Below are 23,865 nucleotides of genomic sequence, written 5' to 3' on the forward strand. Positions count from 1 at the left end.
TCCTCCTCCACAGAGGAGGGGCCACTCACTGCAGCCAACTTCGGGAGAAAATGTCTGGAATTCCGTTTCCGCTTTAGGGAGTGGACGGTGATTTTTTTTTTTTTTTTTCACACTTCACTTCCCAAGCAAGTTTCATTTCCACGTCCACTCGGACAGTTTGGTGACAACTGTCCCGGATCAAACCATGGCCTCTTCGCCTCAGAAGTCCCCGTCCTCTCCGAAGTCCCCGACGCCCAAATCTCCGTCCTCCAGAAAGAAAGATGACTCTTTCCTGGGAAAACTTGGTGGAACTTTGGCGAGAAGGAAAAAGGCGAAAGAAGGTAAACAGCTCGCGAAACAACGAGCGAAAAACCAGCCGAACAGCTGTCGACTCGTTGGACTTTATCGTTTTTAACAGTGAATATGAAATGATTGAGTTTTAACGATATTTACATCATAACTAAGTGATAGCAGTAGCCTCTCGGTGCAGGAAAAAAAATGCCCACAAACTCAACACTACTACGCACCTAAAATTCAGTAAGCTAACACGTTTAACGCTGATGTAGACTTTTAATTTAACTTTGAACATGGAGTTATCACAGAGAAACACCGTAAACTACAACGTGTGCCTGCTTGTGTGTGTTTTCATGGCCGCGGGCTGTCTGTATCCATGTAAGGTATTGAGTCCGCTACTACTGTAATGACTGAGGAATGAGGCACGAGTAAACACAGGCCCGTCACAGACTGAGGCAGGAGGCTCCACCAGCACCACCCTCCTCTTCCTCCTCCTCCTCCTCCTCCTCAGACACTGTGGGAACACAGGGAGCAATGGTGCTCCTCATGGGGAAAAGGGTGCACGGTCAGAGGTCAGGGTCAGATAAGGGACAGCAGCTCTGGAGTTCACAGGGATTCACTGTCGGTTATCCTCACCGTCATTCATGATAGTTATAAACCTTGCTGTGTTGGCCTTTAACTACCAGGAAAGTGCTGTAAATAAGAATGCTCCAAAAAACTCTTTTTTAAATGCCCGGCGCAGTTTGTAGCCGCGCAGGGTCGCTGTGGAAATACACAGAGCTTGACATTCATTGTTAAAGGCCAGGTTTTATCATCCAGTGAGAAAGGTCTCTTTCAATTGGATGATTACTTTGTGTCATCCAGGATGCTGTTGCACAGCTGAGCCCCCATTTTATGTTGCCTGTGTCTACAAGACATGCATGCAATCACATTAAATTCATGCTGCTCATTCTGTGAGCACACACACACACACACACACACACACACACACACACACACACACAAACGTATACATCGGGTGCAGTGTGCTCCATGATTTGATGGAAAATGCTGGCTGGTCGCTGTTGTGTTGATCATTGATTAAATTTAAGTCCTTGTGACGTTTATAGCAGTGGCCGCGTGCGCCGGGGAGAGAGGGGCAACCGGCTTGAATGGGAGAACCGCCAGGATGGAAAAGGAAAAAAGGACAAGGGAGTAAAGGATGAGAAAGTCAGCTATAGGATGGGGATGAGATGATATAAAAATAGAAGGTCAGGCGGTTTAAAAGCATTATCGAGGGCTGAGCCTATTGCATGGAGACGGACGCCAACTGTGTGCATTGTGGATATAGTGCAGACAGAAAATACAGGAGAGGTAATATATAATTATATTCCTACATGAAATAAGAGCAGATATAGAATTAATGTCCAGGTGAGGTGTTATATCAGAGGTGCGTGAGCTCAGCCTGTGGAGGATGAGCTGCAGGGGAGACCACTGGTCCTGCTGGCCAGGAAAGGATGCTTGAGTTTGGGGGACGGAGACAGACAGATATGGGCTGTGGAGCGCTATGCCCTCCAGGTAGGACACGGCATCAGCATGAATTATTTCCTTACATTAAGGCATCACACAGAAAGCATGTTTCTGACTGATCCATACGTTGACGTCGCTTTTCATTGTCATCCTCATCCTCACACGTATCGTCGCTTTTATGACACCGGCCCAGTGGGGAGGAGGGATGTGCAGTGGGGACACTGAGGACGCCTCTGCTTATACTGACAACAAATCAGATCTGCACTCATCATATACAGTGTGTTCACAGAGGTGGCTTTTAACACTGGGACTGTTGCAGACTTGCTTGATATGGTGGTATGGAAGCACAGTAGTGGAGTAGTACCATGGTCATCTCTCCTTAATTATCTACCCGCTATACTTCCTCTAATAACACGCAACCTAGGCTTCAAATTGCTCATCCTTAAATAGCACAAGTGATAATCACAGTGACATCAGATTGTGCTAATTGGTATGGTGTTTTTCTGTATAGCAGCTTTACCCCCAAATGAGTCTGTAGATTACATTGCCAGCCACTTACAGTAGCTGTGAAAGTTTTATATCAGTTTCTACTCAAACAGCGCTCCACTGTTCAACACTTATATCTGTTTATTTTTTCTTCTGTTATCAATCCATGAAACAATATGTAGCAGTCCTGTGCCATCTGTGGGCTAAACATATATTCTCCTGAAATATTTTTGTTTTCACATGGCCAGCAGCTATGGGAATGACTGGTATTCATGTGCCTAAGTAATATGCAACACTGCTGTTTAACTATTAAGTTGATTATTTTTTAATGTGAGCTGTGATTCTTATAACCTCTGTTTGACCTCTAAAGAACTACAGTGAAGTCTAACTACAGTGTAGTCTTTATGGATTTGTAAACCCTGTAAGAGTTTGAAGATGAGTCTTGAATCTGTCTGTTTATTTGCTCCAGCCAGTCCAACATTCACTGTGGACCCCTCATAGGACAGACCTTTTTTTATATTCTGCACACAATATTCCCTGACTTATAAGTATCTGAATGGATAGGTTTTTCAAGATCAAATTCCTTTTTGAACTCATGAAACCCAACACAAAACTTGACAAACGTCTTTTACTTTGTTTTGATTGAGACACCCCTAGCAGCAGAAATTCAATATTGTGCATTAGGCTGAAAGTTTCACTTTCCTGTATGGCATTTGTATCTACTGTGGCGTCACTGTCACTGGAAACTAAGGCCATTTTCATATCGACTGTACCCACTGTTCTTATTGATCTTTGTATACCTTCTTGATACTTTTTAATTTTGTGTAACTAGTCCCCAGGGACATATTCAGCTATACAAACAATACACATTTTGCTCAGTTTTATGTGTCATGCAGTTGGGGAAAGAAAGTAAAGACGGTTGTACGTGAGTGAAACTACTCTATCTTGTAGACTGGAGCAGTGCTGGTAATGCCGGGTGAGCTGGTGGTAATTTCCAGAAAGAAAAGAACGAAGCATGTACCACTCTGTAGGAATATTCTCACACCGCTGTGTGAGCACTTGTGGATGGTGTTGATTAAGAGGATATTGTTCCAGTGAAGGCAGAGAGATGCACAGGATGTTCACTCCATGCGTTCAGCACACACAGATGAGCAGTGATCAAGCCTCCTCAGGTATCTGACACACTGAGAAGAATGGCATGCTGGGCTTCTTTAAAGCTCGCTGAGAAGCAGGAAGCAGCACCGGTCTGTGTTTGTCTGACGTCAAATGAATCTCAACGGAGGGTCTGCTAATAGTAGTTTGTGGAAACAAGGGAACATTTAGGGAGCCGTCCAAACTACTGCTCAACACTGCAAGTGATTATTACTCACTGAGGTGTTCTGTCTTTGTCTCAGCCAATCTGCTCTTCATGTGGCAGTTTTCTAATTGATTGGCATTTTAAGTGGCTTCAAAGGTGGACATGTCAAACAGCCTTGTTCCAGATAATTTGGCTTGAGGTTTAGCTTGAGGTTGGAGACTGAACTTTGTCAACTTCGGTTGCTTTACTTGTGTTTTCACTTTTATTACAGCCCATTTAAATAATCAATCATTGAGGTCTTTCATCAAGCAAAAAATACAAAACATTCACTGGTTTCAGCTTCTCAAATCGTGCTTTTCTGTTTTTTATAACTGTGCATTGAATATCTTTGGACCTTAGACTGCTGGATGAGACGAACAAGTAATTTGAAGGCATCATTTTGGGCTGTGGGAGATGATGGGCTTTTACAAACTATGATTACCTGATTGATCAAAAAAAAAAAATTGTAAGTTGCAGCCCTAATTGCGATAAACAGGCACTGACTATTATTTTATTTTGAATCGATCCCACATTCACTATCCTGCCACAGTGAATTCTTAGTAGACAACCAAATGTTTATTACTCTGAAGATGAAAGTAGTTCCCAGAAAATACACTGTTTGCTCTAGCAAACCTGATGGTGTAGTAAATCAGCTGGTGTTTTTAAAGGAAAATAAATATATATTTGTGACATTTTTCTTTTTGATTGTCAGCAAAATATTCAGAGATGGGCTAATGCAGTGTCACTTCTGATCTTGTCATTGGAATTTTTAACAATAAGAAAAATCTAGAATAGTGCCAGTGTTAGTTCATTTATTATAAAACAGAGAAGACATGACAGGAAAAGAAAAGACAAAAATTCAGGGAGGGTCCTCAGAACGTCCCTGATATCTACATTGTTTTTCTTATCTCAGTCTGATAAAATGTTTGTATCTCTTTCTCGTAGTGTCTGAGCTTCAGGAAGAGGGGATAAATGCCATCAACCTTCCTCTCAGCCCCTCCCACTATGAGCTGGACCCTGAGGACACCATGCTAGGTAAACCACTTCACTCACAGTTCCTGTTACACACATTCAGACACATTTTCTAAAGGTGTTTGCTTCAAGGCAAATGTTTTGTACATGTCTTTATGTGTCTTGATGACCTAAGCCCAAAGAGTAATTTAATTAATGGCGATCATATGTTTTACATAACATACATACACCGATCAGCCACAACATTAAAACCACTGACAGGTGACGTGAATAACATTGATCATCTCATCACAATGTGATGTTCTGCTGGGAAACCTTGGGTGCTGGCATTCATGTGAATGCCACTTGACACGCACCACCCATCCAAACACTGTTGTGGACCAAGTACACCCCCTCATCACAACAACACTACCCGATGGCAGTGGCCCCCCAGCAGGACAATGTGCCCTGACACACCGCAAACACTGCTCAGGAACAGCTCGAGGAACACAATAAAGGGCCCAAGTTGTTGACCGGGCCTCCAAATTCCCCAGATCCCAATCTGATCGAGCATCTGTAAGACGTGCTGGAGCAGGTCTGATTCATGGAGGCCCCACCCCCCAACATACAGGACCCAGAGGATCCACTATAAAACACCCTGTTGCCTGACACCACAGGACACCCTCAGAGGTCTTAAGTCCATGTCTTGACAGGTCAGAGCTGTTTTGGCTGCACAAGGGGAACCTTCACAATATTAAGCAGGTGGTCATAATGTTATGCCTGATTGGTGTATATGTTAGCTATCAGTGCTTGCTGCAGATTTGTTCACATCACCACAACTGTTGTGTAAGAGCACAGCATTACAGTACAGTAGAGAATTGTGTACTCAACAATGGTTGTGGACAGGTGCAGTTGGCATGCTGAGACCATAATGTGCTCAAACAGGAGAGGAGTTGGGAGGCTCGTCCAGCTCTGGCTTGTGACAGTATGGTGTCTGCTGTACCACTATATTAGCTCAGCTAATCTGACAACCACCTTTTAGCCAGCAGTTGACAAACCAACACACTGCTAAAGCTTTCTGTGGGAGCGCTCATTTCTGATTTGCACATGTGCCAAGACACAGACTGATGCTGGACAGAATTTAACCATTAAAACTACAAAGGGTGGTTGTGAACACCAACCTGATTTTTCTCGGGGGTTGCGACTCAAAAAGGGTGAGAACCACTGCAATAGCAGAAAACTCGACTTGCCCAAGCGAGGAAGGAGTATCCTCACCAGCTCATCACTTCCCGCTGTTACTCTGACAGCAACCTTGAACCAGTGAAGGGAGCAGTCAGATTCACTGTCACATCCCTGAGCCAGGCAACCATCTGACATACATGTTTAAAAGCATCTTTGTCTATGCACTACATGTCCGTAACTTAATGTTAGTTGTGTTCAGCCTCTGAAGCTCGAAACATAGTTAACCAGCTAGCTTTATTGAGAAAGCTAAGCAAAGGACGGTAAACAGTAGGGCAATAACATAAAATAGCCACAATTTAAAGAAAGCAATGACAGCTGCCTGCAGAATACAAACACAGCTGCCACTGACGATGGCATCATCATTTGGCCCAACCTTAGTACAGATGGAGCATGACAATGACAATGTGCTTACTGTTACAACCTTACCTGCTCCTGTCAGTATACTATAAGTATGTTTAAGTAGCTCACTGTGTTGAAAATACACAGATTAAAGGTATTGAGCTTGTTACCCCTTTTTGGTATTTAATAGGCTCATTATGCACCTGAATGTGACTTCATTACTTGAGAAATACAAAGTGTTTTAGGACTGTATAGTTTATCTAAGATAAGCTTATCTAAGCTTTCAATTTTGATTATCAACATCAAAAGTAGGCTCGGAGATTTTCCCAGTCTGCCAGGCGTCAAAGACAACCTAGCAAGCTTCCCAGTTGCCTGCAGCTGCACTTCCAGACTCTTATCCTGTGTGCACGAAGACAATCAACTGACTAGTAAAAGAGATGAGTCAAGACAGTGTCAGAAATGTTGGGTTTATTATATTTTTTCGAGATCCTTTATTGATTTGCTTGGATAGAGGGTTTACTCTGGACAGATTTAAGAAACTGAACTTCGTAACTAGCTTAATTTCTATCTTTTGTTGTTTATTATTGGATCCTTGAAGGTTGGGTAATATTAGTTGGATAAAGATTCCAGAGTTCAATATATACCAGTATCTTTGGTGAATATTATTTGAACTTGTCTAACTCTAACCTGCGAAAGTCACCCGGATTAAGTCGAGCTGTCCTCAACCTTTTATCATGTTTCTGCTCATCCATTAGAGGAGAATGAAGTGCGCACCATGGTGGACCCTAACTCCAAGAATGACCGCAAACTACAGGAGCTAATGAAGGTAAAGTTTAAATGATTTCATCTACCATTTATCTTGGATATACAGTAATTCAGTGTGGTATAGTGCCCCATCTCTTGATAACTTGCAACAAAAGAAATAAGTATAAATAAAAAGCTAAAATAGTGCTAAAAGTGTGAAGGTATGGGTCAGCGATCCCATTTAGGTCATCTGAGTAATCAGGGGCAGCTCATCACTCATGTAAGACCATCCCCACCTTTAAAACTTGTGGTGGCAGCATGGTGCTGCAGAGCAGGCACACATGTGAGGACTGGTGAGCAATCACTGGAGTCAAACAGGCAAATTCTTTTGTTAGGCTACCAAAGGCCTCAGATTGGGGCAACGATTTATGTCTCAGCAGGACAGTTTTCCTCAGCGTTTCTCCCAATCAACACTGGACTAACTCAAAAAAGTTCCAAAGTCCTTAAATGACCGAGCTAAAACTCAGACTCACATCCCATTGAAAATCTGTGAAATGACTTGAAAATAGAAGATCTCAGACATGTGGCTGGACCGGGCCTGAGTGCATTTGCAAGAAACAGCAATTAATTTCTTCATAAGCAACTCATAAATAACATCATTACATAACTCTCAATATATATATAATATTAATCTTTAACTTTGCCCATGAAGGTGTTGATCGACTGGATAAATGATGTTCTGGTGGGGGAGAGGATCATTGTAAAGGATCTGGCTGAAGATCTGTATGATGGACAGGTCCTGCAGAAACTATTCGGTAAGGAGTTGAACCCTAAATGTGGAGTTGACACTGCACATGTAGGCCACTGAGACAGGAGACTGAACTTGGTGTTTTGTGCTCATATTGTATCATAGTTTTACAAAGAAGTGAGTGGGAAAAATAATGCCTTTGCATTAACTGTGTTGACATTAAATCCATGCTGAATTAAAGGTTTCAGTACTGATTGGAAAAATGTATACATGTTCATTAATATAAAGCTCAGTGTCTGTGCCTGTGTCTTGTGCTTCAGAAAAGCTGGAAGGTGAGAAACTGAATGTAGCAGAGGTGACTCAGTCAGAGATCGCCCAGAAACAGAAGCTGCAGACTGTTTTGGAACGCATCAATGACTCGCTCAAACTCTCCACCAGGAACATTCGCTGGAATGTCGACTGTAAGTCTAAAGTCATTGTTGTGTTTATTAGTTAACTTTCTACTTGTACTGTTTTCTGCAGCGATAAACCAGTGAGCGTTCAGCTTTGGTCCAGTACTGTTGCAGTGTACTGTCACCTGTCACTGTGGACTTTCTATCTGCTGAAAGGTTGAATGGCTTTGAGAGTACAATACAGGTTGCATAGTACAGTGAGGTGAATTGGATTGTGCATTTTAAGTAAATATGTATGGAAGTCAGTTAGAGCATGATCAATACTCGATTTTTGGGACCAACGTCGATATTACGGGGGAAAAAATTCTGATATCAATATATCAGCTGATAAACGCATTTTTCTTTATTTTTTTTCCAATGATCTCTCAAGTGAGGTTACAAACACAACAGGCAGGATATATTACAGTTCTACACTTTTTTTGTGTAAAATAACACAAATGCACCAATATGGTAAACTTAACTGAGAATTTAATAATTAAATGTATAATTTATCAATGAAAGGTCCTATTTGTAAGAAAAGTTGATTTTTGACACTTTGGGATTGTAGGACCACCCCAGAGCGTCAGTTTTTGACGAGTTCGGAGTGAGCCTCAAAAATCAAATTTCGTACAAATAGGACCTTTGAAATAAATACATTATAAATTAAAATAAATTAGATTAAATTAATAGAAATACATCCCATTTTCTTGCAAAATTTCATTTTCATTGGTCGATATGTTGTTTGGGCTCTAAAGTCAATGAAACAATCCGCTGCTATACAACTGATTTATGCGCAATTTTAAATTAGATGAAATCAAAATAAAACAACCACCTGGCACCCAGTCCTTTTGAAAGACTGCTGAGAAAAGCAGTAGGCTGTTTTACTCTTGCAAACATATTTGTTTAAAAGAAGATTATTGAATAGGTTGTCAGATACCATCTATTGCATGTTCCTGAGAGCAAAATACAAAAGAATTAACATGCTCAGACTTTTATGGCACTCCTGTAAGCCTTTTTGAGAGATATTTTAACACGTCAAGCACACGTGTAACTGCTATTGTGCATGCTGTATCAATGGAACTGCTTACTGGTACCGTGTGACCTGCTATTATGCTATAAGAAGTATATACAGAGACACCCTGCATTATAAACATGAGTCTCCTCCTGGACTTAGCTGCAGCAAAGTTTGCTTTGTTAATAGTTGAGATAATAATAATAATTTTCAGACAGAATAACATTCATAATAAAAGGTTTTAATGACATCCATCTCTAATATCTCATTGAAGAATAAAGAATCAGTCTCGTATCATAACATTCATTGGTCTCCTCATAAATGGAGAGTACTCGCTATATGCCAGGTTGTTTCAGAACGCCACTTAAAGGATTTATGTCAAAATGTACTTGTCTTTCCATTGGATTAATATGCTCCTCATTGAGCTGGAAGCTTTCAGATTGAGGACAGCAGTGAATGTAGCCACGTAGGTCAATAAAGCTGTCCATGTCTCCTTTGATGGCACTCTTTAGTGTGACACAGGAATAATGAGAATTACTATCAGGCTTGCAGCACACTGCCTTTTACTTATGTCATTAGCCCAAACATATGTACTGTATATGAGATGTAAGAGATACAGGGAGGAGAACGTGGAATGGGAGGCATGGCTGAAGAGCAGATTAGTGTATGAGTAAGGCAGAAACACGACATGACAGAGACAAAGAGAAAAGCTTTGAGATAAGGAACACAATAGAATTTGTGAAACTAGTGCACTAGAGAATTATTTCAAACCAAATAATATCATGTTTAAATGCACCTCTTGTAGAAGTTTGGCCTTGAAAGCTGTTTGTACGAGCTGTCTTCATAAATGCTAAAGAGCAGAGTGAATAACATGGAATGTAATTGATTTTGCACTCCTTTTATTTGGAGAGCTCTCCTTTAATCAATTCGCTTTTGTTTGCCCTTACTTTCATCCCCCGTTCTGTAGCTTTAAAATAACTTATGTGGATCCTATTATGCAGTGAGGATCAAATTGGTTTTCTGAAGGCTTTTAGCTTGCTCTCTGCAATGTCTTTGCCAGGTTAACTTAAAACATTTAATTGATTCTGATTGTGTTGTGTATCCAAAGGTAAATCCTATTTGTTCGGATGACTAAAAACATTTCGCAGTGTCTGACTGAACACAGTCCTTAAGGTTGATTTCATGCTGCAGATGGAGACATTAGATTTGTTTTTTTGTTGACATCACTTCAAGGCAGCTTTTGGCATCTTGTGTTTGTGTTTACCATTGACGATATGTGACCTTCAAATCTAAATTTCTGAAAGGATGAAAATAATAGAAAATATGTGGCTTGTGATTTGGCGGCCCAAAAAGAACCCCTATAGCAGAGTACTTATGTAGACACTTAATTAAAAAATACAAAGATTATGAAAATGTGAAGAAGCAGCAGTATGTACCTTGTGTGTTTACCCATTAAGTGAAGATGTCGACATCTTTGTCATTTATTATAAGAAATGTAAGATGACTTAAGTTTAGATTTTTTGCTAAATCAGTGACGCTAAATACAAATACTGTATATCAGCTTGATATACATACAGACATGGAACGGATGTATAGATGCTTGGTGACTTCAAATGTGAGTAAAGAACACAATAATGTTGATTGTACCAAAATGAATTGCATGTTAATTTAAAACCCTGATTACAAACTAGTTGGGACACTGCAAAAGATAAATAAAAGATAAAAGAAATAAAATGAAGCAAGAGTAGGGCGAGGTTCACCACATATTACTACATGGACATGTGAAACCTTCGTTGGTAAACACGGTTTGTTTGCAATTTGCTGTTTTTATTTACATTTTACACGACTTTTACTCCCAACCTTTTTCTGATCAGGGTTGTATGTCAAATGTACAGTATGTCACCTACTTGCAACATTTATATAATTTGTTCCATAACTGTTTTTCTGTTATTTTGTTTTTCTTCTGCTCCTTTTGTTAGCTGTTCATGCTAAGAGTATAGTTGCCATCCTACACCTGCTTGTGGCGCTGTCGCAACACTTCAGGGCACCAATCAGATTGCCGGACCATGTTTCTATTCAAGTAGTGGTTGTCCAGGTGGGTGTAACTTTGTGTTTGAAGGCTTTCTAGTATAAATTTACAGTCTGTGTCTACTTACTTACATAAAAGTCATCACCTTTGTTGAGAATGTCTGTTTCATAACACCTCTCTCAGCTGCTGTCAATTCATCATTGGCTTTTCACACTTTTTTCAGTCATATTCAATAGAATTCGTACATACCATCCTCCATTTATTTATTTCAGAAAAGAGAGGGCATCCTTCAGTCCCGACAAATTCAGGAGGAAATCACTGGCAACACAGAGTAAGTACGCTCTGCTTTTAGACTCATTTTTACACCCCGCAGTGCATGTGTGGCATTAAGATGCAGTCTCGACAGACATTAGTGCTGGTACAAAATAGAACACGGCTGCAAATAGATACGAAAATAGTTTCTACACCAACTATAAGAATTATTGCTGTTTTATGGAACGTTTGAGTATATTTTTTTTTTTGTAGATTTATTTACTTTGTAACTATTAGAGTTAGTCTAATCTATAATAGTTTCTTCTAGAGTGTATTTTCTTTTTTTCTGTCGTGCTAACTGAAGCACCAAAACAAAATTGTTTGCCTACACTTCAGCATTTAAAGGGCAACTTTACCAGTTATACACATCACCTTCTGTGGCTCCAGAGGGAGCTGTATGAAATCTGATGTTATTTGAAGCAGTGTCAGTTGGAGCTGAAGAGTACAAGTTTAAAAATGAATAAAAAAATCTTGTGGTGTGGAGTTGTATTGAAATAGTTGGAAATTGTATTTGGGAATGAAGTCATACCTGAGTTGACTGTGTTCCATTACAACAAGTCTCAAATCCTCTTCTAGCCAGGTTTTTTTAGCACACATTTTTTCAATCACATTTCTTGGCTCGAGGAAAGGTTGACTTTTGCGGTTTGAGATGTCCTGTCAGAAGTTTCACTGCAACATTGCGAGTGACCACTGGGCAAAATTGGAGGCAAGGCAGAGTGGCGGCATCGTATCCAGGTCTAAATAATACATGAATTGTTTTGATGAGGCAGAAAAATGTGTGGAATAAATGATATGATCTCTGTGGTTCTGCTGCAGCAATTCTTTACAGCCTAGAAAACAAGACAGTTACAATTTAAATCAGAAATGATCCGCCTCCTTTTGGGGCTTGACAGTTTTTGATATCTGATGCAGCAGACGCATTACGATGGGGCCGCAAAGGTATTGAGTTTTGATACTGAGCCTTAAACACAGCCTGTCAGAAGAATTCACAGCTGTGATGAGACTTGAAATCAAAAACCTTGAATTTCTTCTTTCTTTGCAAACAGAGCTGTGCAGCCCACTGCACTTTAGATGTTGTGCAATGGTGAATAAACAACTATTGTATTTCAACAAGATATGTGATGGCACCCTTAGCTGAGGTATTAGACAATTCACACACACACACTCACACACAAACACACTCGCACACACAACCTTTTATTCTCCCTGTGAGGCTGTCCTGCAGTCTGACGGCAGCAACAAGGGAGATAACAGCAGGCCAACACACACAAGCACACACATTTTGTCATGGTAGGTGGATACACTGTTAATAACACACACACACATTTGTGCGCACACACACACACTCAGGCTCACTAACACTCACATGGTCACAGTGGAAATACGGTTATTACCACACCACCAGGACCATTGCCCAGAACTGCCTGCCTTTGCCATCACAGATTACACCATGAACATGTGTGAGAGTGCCTGTGTGTGTGTGTGTGTGTGTGTGTGTGTGTGTGTGTGTGTGTGTGTGTGTGTGTCTGTGTGTGTGTGTGTGTGTGTGTGTGTGTGTGCGCGCGTGTGGTTGTGTGCCTGCCATTTCTTGCTGGCCTGCCCAATGTGATATCTGTTCCTCGGGGACACTCACACTGCAGCGCTCCCTACCCTCCAAAACCACCTGACCCTTTCCAACTGCAACATCCTCCAAAGTGCTAACATTGTAATAATAGACAAGAGAAGGCCCTCCATTCCCATAGAAAAGCTGCATGTACACAGAGGCACGTCTTCATTCATTGTATCAATACCCAACAGTGTTGTTGTGCTGTTTAGGTGATTGCATTGTGCTATAGTATGTAGTCATTGTGAACGTCCCAGTGATGATACCCAGGTTATTTAAATACCCGAGGTGTACCTGTGTTTACTGTTAATCAAATTATAATACCCAAGCTACATTATTGTATTGTCATTCCTGTAACATAATCCCTCCATTCTCTACATTCCTCTGTGATTGAACTGGAAGCACTCATCTCTCATTTTGTCTTGTTTTCTATGAATATTCAACTGTGAAATTGTCAATAAGCCACCTGTGATTTGTGTCGTTGACATATTTTGTCTCTCTCTCTCTCTCTCTCTCTCTCTCTCTCTCTCTCTCTCTCTCTCAATTCAATTCAATTCAATTCAATTCAATTCAATTCAAATTCAATTCAAATTCGCTTTATTGGCATGAAAGTTTTAACAACAATGTTGCAATGTTCTCTCTCTCTCTCTCAGGGCTTTCTCTGGCAGACACGGTATGTTCTCTTAAAGAAGCAAGTAGATAACATTTTCTTCACAAATGTTCAAGCATCGTTTTTCCTTTTTTTGATTCATGATTCATTTAACATTTTTCTTCACAGAGCGAGACGCTTTCGACACCCTGTTTGACCACGCTCCAGATAAACTGAATGTTGTCAAAAAGGTAAAGGCAAATAACATCTCAATACATGCAAATCTAGTCTTCCACTCGTCCATGGTCCTGAAGGTATGACTGGCTGCAGTGTGTCAATTACTAAAGCTTCTCCGGTGAAACTGTCTTTTCACCATTCTAAATGAATGGGCAGTAGCCTGTATGTAAAAATGAGTGACATTGGCATCCGCTGGCTGCATACACCTCGAGGTCAGAAACAAATTAAATTTAAAATGAAGTGAATTATGGCTTGTGGAAAAAATGATATTTTGATCACAAAACACAGGAAAATAAAAAAAAATGAGTCATCAGAACTTTATTTTCTCTGGCAAGTGACCATGATATAATCAGAATAATTTATTTGCTCTGGCCCCCAAGTAGTTTATTAATTCCTGATAATGGACACCTCGTTTGGACATTATCCCTTACCTAATGAGGCACCTCTCAATTCAATACTGATGGCTTCATATGACCTACATAAGCAAACAAAACAACTAGCAAGCTATCAGCGAGAAGATTTCTATGTATTTATAATAGTTATTTTTAATACCTGTCACTGGGTTGGATTCCTGTGTCGCAGGCTATTGAGGATGAATTGAAGAGGCACCTAGCCTGAGGAAAGAAGCTGCTCTTTAGTGTGGTGGTAGGGAACACCACTAAAACAAAGTTTACTTTGTTTCAACATTATATTAAAATTGTTAATCTCACATAGCCAGAGATAGATACAGCAGCTCGTGGCTATGTATTCTGCAAACAGCTGTCTGAAAGAAAGTAGTAATTGGTTATCAGTTATTGGCAGATAATGAAATCATAGCCGATAAATAGAACCAATAATACAAAGCCAGTTGCTTTAGTTGACTTAACAAGTGCAGCTTTGACACACAGTATGTGGCGGTATGCACCTTTTTAAAGTTGGTTTGCCAGCCGCCAATAAACACACAGCTGCTGCACCTGTGTAGAGCCACGCAATGTAGACAAGAGCCACACGTCGCCGCTGGAGTGGGTGTTGTTATTCAAGTTCAGATGAAAACAACACAGTTGTAACTTGCAGTATGTGTTTCATAAGTGTTCGTACTAGAGGAAAAAAGTCTGAACACAATAAATCTTATTCAGTAATAAATCATCCGTCTTCGCCCGCTACATCTTAGCCTTTTTACCCTCAGGGGTGCATAAACTACAGGTCATGAACTTATTTTTAAAATTCAAAAATGTGAAAGTATTATCAGTTATCGTATCGTATCGGCTGTGAGAAGTAGGTGATTATTGGTTATCGGTATTGGCAGAAAAAAATCCATATCGTGCACCCGTAGAAGATAGTATTAAAAATGTGAAAGAAGCAATCTTTCTTTTACTCGCTTTCAAAACAAATGCACACGCTAGATTTAGATCTTAAGACACAAGCTGGTGGTGCTCATGCTGCTTTTGTCTACAGGCTCTGCCATAATTGACAAAAACTGAAAGCTCCGTGTAGCTGCTTTAAACTGTGGGTCAGTTTGGGTGATAACTGCTTCTGCTGGCAGGTTTTCTTAGACAAACCTTGAATCTACTGTCTTCTTCGTCTTACAGAGCCAGACACACTTTTACTTTCCTTTTCAATCAGTCCGTATCAAAGCTTGTGTCAAGGCGCATTAATTATCAGAGGTTAACTGTTTGTCAGAATCAAAGGTCTGGCTGAATATTACTTTCTTACTCTACGGTAGAAAAGGACTTTATAAAGTTATCACTTTGATGCACCATCAGTCATATCTATGAATAGCATTTTTTGCCTTTATATTCAAATATTACACAGCATTAAATCACCTCAGCTCAGATTACAAATTCTGCATGTCCTTCAAGTTTTTTTTATATATCACGGTGACTCACATGACAGCTGGCAGGTTGCTAAAGCAGTTCCACAATCTGGAGTTTATTGAACAAACTCTGATCAGCTGTGATTTTTCCATCTCAGCGTTCATCAACTCGGAGTTCAGGGTTACAGACAGAGTTTATTAAACATGCTTTCTGACAGCATGCCCAAGAACAAGCCTGGGACTTAATGTAATTGTTGTTAAGGGAAGCATCGCTGCGTTTGAGCGTGAGAAGAGTATTTTTTGCCCTTGTTAGCAGCCAAGTAGCCGACCTTTAAATCTAGTAAAACATTATGCATTTACACTAACATAAACTCTTGAGTGTGAAAGTTCATTCTTGAACTTGGACTAGAAAAAAGAGAAAATCACTCAAGGTTCACCCAGTGCTTTTGACTGGCACTTTCAATCCCATTTAATGATGTTTGTCAGTGAATAGAGTGTGCTCAAAATTTCTATTTTACAAATCATGAAAAATGGACATAGCTGAAAGATGCTATTTGTCTAAAACCTGTTTGTAGATCTGTGTTTGCAGATCATTTCCTGTCTTGTTTCAGATGTTGCCAGCTTTTGAAACAGACTTTTCCTTTGTGTTTTCTCAGACGTTGATCACCTTTGTGAACAAACACCTGAACAAGCTCAACCTAGAGGTGTCTGAATTGGACACACAGGTACGTCACACACCTACACACACACACACACACACACACACACACACACACACACACACACACACACACACACACACACACACACACACACACAGACATTTTCAAATGTTCAAACATCCTTTTGTAATCAAAACTACATAGTAGTAGTAGTTTAAAACCAAAACTACATAGTGCACCTTTTAACATGACTAGTTGCTGTTTTTACAGTGGCATTCTGTTTTTGTCGACCTTTTAAAGGGGCACTTCACCTTACTCACAAAAAATGTGAGTAAGGTGAAGTGACTATCTTGCAGATATTTTCAGACAGATTTCATTCTAATAGGTCATGAACATGCCCTCCATAACATACAGTATATATTTTCTGTCAGTCATCTCCTACCAGAGATAATGTCACTTATTTCTAAAACTGTTTGTGAATCAGAATACCAGTATTCAGTAAGTCTGACTGGTGTTCATAACCTGACTGTTCTGCTGTCTCAGTTTGCAGACGGTGTTTATCTGGTCTTGCTGATGGGGCTGTTGGAGGGATACTTTGTGCCACTCTACAATTTTTTCCTCACACCAGAGAATTTTGACCAAAAGGTAAAGTGTGCTTTCTTTTTCTTTATCCATCAGTGAGTGGTTTTGTGTTTACAGGAATACTCAGTCACTGGCTGTAAGCTTGAAAGGTTTTGATACGTTTGTATCTTGCACCATCACAACAGTTGCAGTCTTGAATTTATTACAATGGATTAGTGTTGTCAGAAATATGTAGTATTGATACATATCAATTCTGAATATTTAAAACCGTTTCAATACACATTTTCCACACTAACAATACACTGGTACCAGCTGCACTCTCTCCTCTGTCCAACAGGGAGTTGACGCACATACCGCTGCACTGCCCACATCGGCCCACCTCCTCTCACTCTTCAGACTTTGGTCAGAATTAAATTATCAAACACTGAGTACATCACAACACTTGAGTATCAATATATTTCGAGTCATTGTATCCAAGTTAGACATTCCAACACTACAATGTATAATATAAGCAACCTTGTTTCATTATGGAAAAAAATAACAAATTGTCCACAGAAAGTTTTCACTTCAGTACTTACAGTCGAGGTCAAAAGTTTACATACACTTATAAAGAACATGTTTATCATGGCAGTCTTCAGCTCCAGTGATTTCTACAGCTCTCAGGTTTCTGTGATGGAATGAGAGGAACACAAACTACTTTGTCACAAAAACATTCATGAAGTTTGCTTCAATAATAAACCAACCAAAATTTACATACAGTAATTCTAACAGTTGGTTAAATGTCTCCTGACCATTTTCACCTGAATTAGGTCCTTTTGATAGTCACCCACAAGCTTCTGGCTGAATTTCTAACTACTCATCTTGACAGAATCAGTGAAGTTCAACTAAATATGTTAGCTTCCTGGCTCGGACTTGTTTCTTCAGCACAGTCCACAGACTCTTGACGGGGTTCAAGTCAGGACGTTGGGAAGACTATTCCAAAACCTCAATTCTAGCCCGATTTAGCCATTTCTTTACCACTTTTGATGTGTTTTTGGGATCATTGTCCCATGTTTCAGGTTTTCCTAAAGAATTTGGAGATAATCCTCCTTCTTCATTATTCCATTAACTTTCTTTAGAGCAGCAGAACAGCCCCACAGCATAATACTACCAGCACCATGCTTAACAGTAGGTGTGGTGCTGTTGGGGTTAAAGGTCTCACCTTCTCTCCTCCAATCATATTGCTGCTCATTGTGGTCAAACAACTAAATTTTTGTTTCATCTGACCACAGAGTTTTCCTCCAAAAAGTTTTTTCTTCATCCATGTGATCAGCAGCAAACTTCAGTTGAGCTTTAAGTTGTTGCGTCTGGATCAAGGGCTTCTTTCTTTCACAGCAGCCTCTCAGCTCATGTTGATGTAAATCACACTTGACTGTGGACACTGACACCTGTCTTCCAGCACCTTCTAATTCATTGCAGACTTGCTTTTTGGTGGTTTTTGGTTGACTCTTGATCATCCTGACCAGTTTTCTCTCAGCAGCAGGTGATAGTTTGTGTTTTCTTCCTGATTGTGGCAGTGACACAACTGTGCCATGCACTATATACTTACAAACAGTTGTTTGTACAGTTGATCTTGGGACCTGTAACTGCTTTGAAATGGCTCATAGTGACTTTCCTGACTTGTTCAAATCAATAATGTGCTCTTTCAGATCAATGCTGAGCTCCTTAGACTTTCCCATTGTAGTGTTTGTGGCTGAGTCTAGTGGGTGTATCAAACAAGCCCTATTAAAATGGGCCCAGAAAAGTCACCAGCTGTTATCAATCAGAATCACTCAGACAAAGTAAAGAGGCCATGCTACGAAGCAAATTTGATTCAAACTACTTTCTTTCATCACCAAAATTGGTCATTCAGTTTGTGATACTGATATTTGGAGCAAACTTCATGAATGTTTTTGTGACAAAGTAGTTTGTGTTCCACTCATTCCATCACAGAAACCTGTAGAGCTGTAGAAATCATTAGAACTGAAGACTGTGCTCTTTAAAAGTGTATGTAAACTTTTGACCATGGCTGTATAATCTAATACTACACTGTCCATTCATATTGTCACTATGTTCCAAATACCTTATCACCAAAATATTTTATAGTAGGCCTGAACGTGCAGTTTCAGGTTACTTTTTTACTTTTTACTTACTTAATTAAGAACGCAACTATGACAGGTATCTGAATGCTAATAGTCTGCACTGTCTATCTTTTACTTCATTGCTGATTAGTGAAGTTTTATATAATTTATTCACTACAAATAAAAAAAGAAAGCAAGAAGTAAGAATAAGTGATGTGAGGATTGATAGAGAAATATCAAAACTTCTGATCCCAAATGTTAGGTTCTAGGATCGATTCTCATATTGAAAGAGTGATTATCTATACTGAGTAATTTGGGGTAAATGTGTATTTAACATCAAGCGACACAGTAGAGACCAAGATTTAATCTTAACAATGCCCGGTTGATGGGAACTACTTCTCCCTCTGCCTGTCATAGTCATATGCAAACATGTGTGGAGCTCCATCAGTACAGCAACAATGCTGTATGTGATGTGTGTGCAAGAACTGTGAGGAACTGTGGCAACGCTACAAACCTTCTGCGCAAACATCTGAGATATAATCACAATACAGATTGTGATGAGGTTATGCAGCGGCAGTCTAAAGAAGAGGAGTAGAGAGGTGCTGTCAGAGTGAGACAGCTCACAGAGTCCTTTGGCGCTGGCAGCGGGTGTTTCCCACATTCCTAAAAGTACGTAATGCTGTTTTATGAAGCATTTGTACAAAGTATCGGTATCTGGGATTCCAGCCTGGATATTACTTGGTATTGGATCAGAAAGGAAATTAATGGTATGGCACACCACTAGCAAGAATTCTGCAACATGTACAATCGAAACAATTTTCTGCTGTACTTTAGATGAGTAGTTCATTATGGTGGAGGTTAGTTTTAACCTCCAAAGTATTGATGGATCAAATCTTTTCTCCTGGAAAACAGGGCTGTGACCCATCTTTGGTCCTGACTTATAGTTTAAGAAACACTCTTAAATCAATACTCCATTTCTCCATTTCTGAGGAGCGTCATGCACGTTCAGAGCCAGGACTCTCCTCTCAATAGCTTGATAAATGCCATCCGTTTTCCCCAGAGCCCATTCAGAGCGGAGCCATCTCTCCTCTCCATTGGCCTCTGTAGTACTACGGTATTCTGAACAGGCAATCTGCAGAGACACCACAGTACCCTTTTGTCTGGGTCTTGGCCAGCAGCCCCTGCCAAGCTGCGAAGCAGAATGGGCATCAGTGCTACAATGTACACAACTGCACACACACACACTCACACACACACACATAGACACATGCACATACACACAATCTCCTGGCCCGGAAGAACAGGCACCAGCCCCACAGCATCTGTAATCTCCTTTTGCACAGGGAAACACTGGAGTGGCTTAGGGGCTGAGCTCTGTTACTGTGTGTGTATGTGTGTGTGCATGTGTGTGAGGGCCTAGAGGCCTATCGATGATACACCAAGGGTGGGCTGTGAAAAGTAGCACGATGCATCAAGAAAAGCACTGCTTCTGCTCAGTAGATCTCCACTTAAGATTCATTCTCTTCCTCTCTTTAGCACTGTATTCGATGGATAAGGTCACACCACTCTTCACACAATAAGTCCTTGTTGGGCAAAGCCTCTAGTACACAACTACAGGGCGAACACACACGAACACACAGATACAATGGGCAGAGAATAAGAAACATCTCTCAAGTCTTTCCATCTCTTCTCTGGGAGTGGTTTCTCCGTCACTGGTTTATTTTCATATTCTCACGTCAGAGTGGCTTTACGTCTTCGCTGGTCTCCTGAGCAGGACTGTGTCTGCTCGTCTAAATGCAGTAGGATTGCAAATCAAAATAATTCCATCTTTAAATGGTCCACCTGAAAAAGATTCGGCGTCCATGTTCTAAATAAACGTCAGCCCTGCATTTTGGCTTCATTCATCATGCCCACCATAATTGTCAGTTTCCTGGAAAAACCTTATAACTGCTATCTCCAGCATGTGTGTTTGTCCCTATTCCAGCTGCACAAAATATAGTAATGTAATGACTGCTCTTTGATAAGTTCTATTCCTTCTTTTTCTACATCGTACAAGTTTCTACTCGCACACTGGTAATGACATGGAAAATCAATGACGGTATCACTTTATTGGAGTGAGGAGGTTTTTGAGTGACACTGCTGACATGTATCTATTGATAAATGAGGAAGTGTTTGTGCAGCTGCTGAAGGCTTATGGTCTTACAGAACAGAGCCGTGTTGTGTTTGCCGACACAGGAAGCTGTGGTAGCACGATTGAATCGACCCAGAGTGTATTGTGGGATTTAGGCAACCAGTGTCTATGTTCCCTTATCAGCGGGGAGCTGTCTGGAGTTGCATGATTTGTACTTGCCAACCTCTGCCTATGTGTAAACTTCAGGTTGGGTGTGTGTGTCTGTGTACGCATGTACACACAGTATTGAACAGTAGTGCTTTGTTGTGTCCTAACGGCTTCGTCACTCTCTTTTTGCAGGTCCACAACGTGTCCTTCTCCTTTGAACTGATGCAGGATGGAGGTCTAGAGAGACCAAAGCCCCGACCAGAGGGTAAGACACACATTTTAACGGGAGGTTTCTTGATTATTGTCTCTCTCTGATACAATGTGTGATCTGATATATACCTAAATGTTTATTTAAGGTAAGATGGCCAGAATTTAAAGTGTCACTATGTAGTTTTGGAAAAGAAATTCAAACTTGTAATAATACAAATTCAGAAATATTTATTTTTTACATCACTGAATAAACAAGCTGTTCTCAGAGGAAAATAAGGTCCCAGAACACAGTTTGAAGCTAGAAAGGTGGCAGGGTCCGCCACATAGAAACAAAGTAAAACAGTATGAAAGTGTGTTGTCCTTAAAGGTCACTTTGTTTATTCAGTCATGAAAACAAAGAGAGTTTGTTTATATAGTTTGTTTGGGTACTGATAGAAATCAGTCAATGAAGATCTTTCTCTTCTAATTAAAATTTCATCCCCAAAACTACATAGTGCAACTTTAAGTTTAACATTATCATCAGTGTGAAGAAACAGCAGTGTTGACAGCTATGTACTGTGTTGCAGAGATGTCTACTGAAGCTAGCTCGCTAACCAGCTAGCCTTAGCCCGTCCTGTCTCCTAATACCACCTCAGGAGGTGATAGTCTGATAACCCCCGTACTTTGCGTTGCGTTGTTGCAGCTAGCGTGTTTGCCGCAACATCTTTGAAAGATGATACACCACTCATTCAAATAAAGTTGGGGCACTGTAAATGTGATAATCTGCTAATTCTTTTTGACATATAACAGTAGAAAAAACAATATATTTCATGTTTTTGGAATCTGAGTTGTCTCTCAATGTTGTGTTTACAGCCTGTGCCACTGCCTCCAGTGGCAAAAAAAGGCAATTAATGTGATGTTTAAAAAAAAAAGAAGAAAATAATTTCAAAAACCTTTTTTGAATTAACTGAGGCAGATTGTTCATGTATATTTAACATGAAGATGCTCTTGATTGATTATTGAACATTACTCATTACGTAGGTCCAATATGGTTCATGGTGATCATATGTTAACAACCAAAGCATCTCGCAGTCATCTGCTGAACCTTGTTTGCTAAAGGGAAGATTTGCCTGCTGGATATGAGCCATTACGCTGTAGAGAGGTGGCACCCATAGTAAAGTCTCATTTTTGGTGAACTTTATTCTACAGACGAGATCTAAACTCTCGCTGGATGTGTCTTATATGCGTCTATAACTCTTTTGTCTCTCTCACTTTTTCAGACATAGTCAACTGTGACCTTAAATCGACACTGCGCGTCCTCTACAACCTCTTCACCAGGTACCGGAACGTAGACTGAGCACCAAGAGGGAACACTTAATACCATGGACCACATGCTAAAGCTTAACAATATGTTTTTCCTCCTACTTGTTAAAATCTGTTTTTAACTGAATGCATGCATCCAATCTTGTACCACACACAGATGAGTATTTCGTCTTTCTGCAGAGATCTTTGGCTTGTGTGCCACAAAAAGCTTGTTTTTTTTTTTGTTTTTTTAATGTAAATTTGGCCTTGCTATACACTCCTACAGACATCTATGAACTAAATACGGTGGCCAATATTAATGTTTAGTTGAGTCATAGAGGACATTCTGTAACAAACAACACTTGTATCTTTTAATTCAGAAAAGAAAAAGTTTAACTGTATTTATTGTACATTTTTGATACACTTGTTCTTACTTCTCTAGCAAGTACATTTTCCGTTGTCTGCTCATGTTCGTCATTCTTAAGTGCCTTTATTTAAACATGTGAAGACTGTCAGCTCCCAACACTTAATACTGGGATGCATGTGCTCCCCTGATGTCTTAATGCGACAGATTTCAATTGCATGTGTGGAGGAACATTGAATTATTTGACCAAAGCTCTATTGTATTCACACTGTAAGTCATATAAAGGCTTTACTCGGCAGCCACTCGCCTTCTTGTGTTTTATATTGTTGCACATATCTTATTTTCAACATATTATAATACAGGATAAACATCATATTTGTTATACACTTTAAATTTCACCCCTTTGTGCAAAACTAACGAAATATAGACTGAATTAAATGTATGTTGTGTTCTACTTTCAAGGCAGTTTCACCTCCTCAAACAACAAACACAGTAACTGTCAGAGGTTCAAGCTGCCAGCACGTTCACTATAATTCATCTATTTATGTTTTAATGCATTTCATTCAATAAATCGTTCAGTCCCTGAATGTAGCTGTATTTTTTGTCCCTCAAAGGAATCAAAGAGGAATGTTTCTCCAACAAAAAAAATACTGGGGCCAGATTTTTTCCAATTTTGCATGCACATAAAGACAAGTGACCCTCCACAGCAATTTTCTTTTAGTTAAATGGAGTAGCAGTGTAAAAGCTTTCTGAATT

The 23,865-nt window shown here is 40.0% G+C and overlaps 1 protein-coding gene across 1 annotated transcript; it reads left to right on the top strand.

The window, feature by feature from the left end:
• Positions 1-92: 92 nt before the first annotated feature.
• parvaa (parvin, alpha a) lies at positions 93-23,411 on the top strand. The gene is made up of 13 exons (XM_073471499.1): positions 93-320; positions 4,550-4,639; positions 6,892-6,962; positions 7,593-7,695; positions 7,949-8,089; positions 11,051-11,166; positions 11,373-11,431; positions 13,669-13,688; positions 13,794-13,855; positions 16,290-16,358; positions 16,839-16,940; positions 21,447-21,519; positions 22,724-23,411. Exons 1-13 carry the CDS (start codon positions 185-187, stop codon positions 22,798-22,800), a joined length of 1,119 nt encoding a protein of 372 aa, XP_073327600.1. The 5' UTR covers positions 93-184; the 3' UTR covers positions 22,801-23,411.
• Positions 23,412-23,865: the final 454 nt, after the last annotated feature.

The sequence above is a fragment of the Pagrus major genome, chromosome 8 (genome assembly GCF_040436345.1).
Source record: "Pagrus major chromosome 8, Pma_NU_1.0".
Lineage (NCBI taxonomy): Eukaryota > Metazoa > Chordata > Actinopteri > Spariformes > Sparidae > Pagrus > Pagrus major.

Coding starts and splice junctions, on each gene's coding strand:
- parvaa (XM_073471499.1), top strand. CDS start 185: ATGGCCTCTTCGCCTCAGAAGTCCCCGTCCTCTCCGAAGTCCCCGACG. Junction 4,640..6,891: donor CCCTGAGGACACCATGCTAG/GTAAACCACTTC, acceptor CTCATCCATTAG/AGGAGAATGAAGTGCGCACC. Junction 6,963..7,592: donor AACTACAGGAGCTAATGAAG/GTAAAGTTTAAA, acceptor TTGCCCATGAAG/GTGTTGATCGACTGGATAAA.